Source organism: Poecilia reticulata, linkage group LG8 (genome assembly GCF_000633615.1).
Source record: "Poecilia reticulata strain Guanapo linkage group LG8, Guppy_female_1.0+MT, whole genome shotgun sequence".
Classification (NCBI taxonomy): domain Eukaryota; kingdom Metazoa; phylum Chordata; class Actinopteri; order Cyprinodontiformes; family Poeciliidae; genus Poecilia; species Poecilia reticulata.
Genome location: NC_024338.1, coordinates 4,980,408 through 4,983,136, shown reverse-complemented (window position 1 = coordinate 4,983,136; position 2,729 = coordinate 4,980,408). Strand labels below are relative to the sequence as shown.

The 2,729-nt window shown below is 37.9% G+C and overlaps 1 protein-coding gene across 1 annotated transcript in view; it reads right to left on the bottom strand.

Annotated features, from left to right (window-relative positions):
• Positions 1-433: 433 nt before the first annotated feature.
• Positions 434-2,729, bottom strand: part of tnnt1 (troponin T type 1 (skeletal, slow)) — a 10,365-nt gene continuing 8,069 nt past the window's right edge. Inside the window, exons 10-12 of the mRNA XM_008415628.2 lie at positions 2,044-2,169; positions 1,169-1,209; positions 434-1,077 (exon numbers count right to left, since the gene is read on the bottom strand). Of these exons, the coding sequence (XP_008413850.1) occupies positions 1,032-1,077; positions 1,169-1,209; positions 2,044-2,169 (213 nt within the window). The 3' untranslated portion in view covers positions 434-1,031. The remainder of the gene's footprint in view (positions 1,078-1,168; positions 1,210-2,043; positions 2,170-2,729) is intronic.

The window sequence follows — 2,729 nt, the reverse complement described above, 5'->3', positions numbered from 1 at the left end:
TGACGCTGCTGCCCTTCTTAGCATGAACAGATGCAGGCTCCTGTTAAGGACTTGCATCCTGAATATTGGCTGCTTTTGCCAAGAAGTTTGTTTTCATTGCTGCTGTCCCGCAGAGGCCCAGCAGTCGTCCAGTGTTATTTTCACAACAGGCAAAGCAATATATCCTCATGACAGGAGAACACAACATTTTTAAATAACTTATGTCATGCCGTCTCCTGAGAATATGGAGAGAGAAGACTGAAGAGCTGAACTGCAGCCTGCTGTTGGGGTTATTTTATAATAATTTACTCATTAAAAAACAACAACAGTAACAACAACAAAAAATCAGCCCTATGGAGTGCTTGTTAACTTAAAGCTAAAGAGACTATTTAGTTATAACTTCACTCTTCTTGTACTTTTTCACATTTTTTCACCCTGAAGCCACAAGCGTCAGTGTATTTTATTGTTTTAATTGTGATGAGAAGCTCGGCTCTTTTGAAGACAGACGGCTTTTTCAGCTGCCAAACGGCTCTGAATTTATTATCATCTGYTGCCACATCATAATCCACCCTCCAACAAACTTTACACTTAGCACAGTGCAGTCAGACAAACAGCGTTCTGATTTGTCGGTCTTTATGAAACCGTTTTGGCAGAATGCAGAAACCTTGGTTTCAAAACATAWAGCAATTTCTACTGGATTACTGTAATTCTTTGTGCCTCGGAGCTAATTATTATTATCTCACTCTCAGTTGGTGCAAAACATGAAGGGACATGAGAGAGAGAGCATATTGCTCCTGGGTTGTCTGGCTGCCTGTCTGTTTCAGAGTTTATTTTCAAATGTTTGTATTTGCCTTGAAGACGCTGAAGAAGAAAATCACACATCTTTTTAAATGTAGCGCGTRTATTTTTATTTCTGCCAAATAACATCAAGTTACAACACATCCAGTTCAGGCAAACCCAGGAGCGCTATAAAGAATCCAATTAAAAAAACAAACWTTTTTTTTTCTTAATTGTCTTTGAACCACGTTGCTCCCATCTTTGTTTTTGCGGTTTTACTTCCAGCGACCACCCACCTTCCCCTTGCCGTGGCCTTTTTTGCTGAGGAAGAAAAGACGGACAGGAAAAGACGAGTGAGGCGCGGCGCCGGGAGGAGGCAGAATCAGACGTGTCGGATTTTGCATCTACTCACAATTTCTGAGCATGTTGGATTCTGTTCAGTAACACAGTAATCTGTGGGAGGCAAAGAAAAGTGTTCTTGGGATTAGCAGATTGTTATTAGATTGTTATTAGAGTTTAGTTAAAGTTTAAGAAGTATTTATCACCCTTGAACTTCTTCACATTCTTTTTGTCTTGTTAAAACCACAAACGTAATAAAATGTATTATCAGATTGTTCCACTTATAACAAAACATTTTTCAAATATTCTGTCATAATCTGTAGTAATAGTACTTTTTTCATCAATATAATGAATTATTGACTTAAAACAAGCCCCTAAGTCTCTCCTGAAAAGTTACTTGTAAGTTACTTTTGTCTTATTTCAAGTGTACAAATATATTTGCACTAAAAACTAAACCAAAAACACTTGGTAAGATTTTATGTTTTTGCAGTGTTGGTCTTTATGTTGCTGTTTATTCACTAAAGCTCTATAGTAAACCTCTGAGTCCTTCACAAAACAGCTGGATTGATACAGAAATGAAATAACAAACACAGCTGCTCAACGTTAAGTTCCAAAGAAAATATTCAGAAAAATGACCAGAAATTCAGAAACTGTAGAAGACTTCTGCTGAATACGTTCATGTTTACACRGCAAAAAATGTTTTGAATGTGCTGAATCTGTGTTTTTTTTTTTTTTTGGAAACACAATTTCCCCATGGTCCACAGTAACGTGTATCAAGCAGCAGCTACGCATGACCGAGTGGAGCCCTTCACCTTTAACCCAGCTGGGTTACCTCTCAGTACGTTCACAGTTCAATTCTAATTTGTGTGATGAAAATGGATTGCTCAATCAGCTGAACTCACCTTCCTCCCGTCACACGGAGGTCGTAAAGCGGGTTGTAAAGCCTACCTCGTATCTCTGGTGCTTCATTTGCTCCATGAAGTCAAACTTCTCAGATTCCAGATGATGGATCCAGTTCCACATCTCCTGGGCCCGGTTCCTGAGAAACACAGAGCCACACACTGTGTTTCTATGCTGCACAKTTTTTTAGTGTGTGACTCTTTAACGAGTTTGGCTGGGTGGCACCAGCGTAAAGTCCTTTGAGTGACGAGAAGAGTGATATGAAAATTCAGCCAAAGAACAAAATAATGGACCACAGAGAGCTGTACTTCAGGATTAGTTTTCATCTCATACCTGTTCAACAACATTTATGAAATTAGAAAACTGGGTTTATAAAACTGGGTTACAAAAATAAAATCTTTTGGAAGTTGTCTGTGTTTTTTCCGATGGAACTAGGACTATTTTTTAAATACTAAAATGACATCCATTTTTCTCAATCAGGTCATGTTTTTATTCTAACATGATTTAGAGAAATACAATGTTCTGACTAAACTGATAACATTTTTGTGTAGATTTGCATACATATGTGCAAATTATGGAAAACGTTTCTAAATTAGTATGACAAACATTWGATTTTTTATTTTTTTGCAAATAATCACAAAAATAATCGTAAAACCTTGAAGAGTTTCCCCCAGTGTATTATAAGCCTGGCGGGCCACCAGGCTTATAATTGTGCCCCCACCAGGCTAAACATT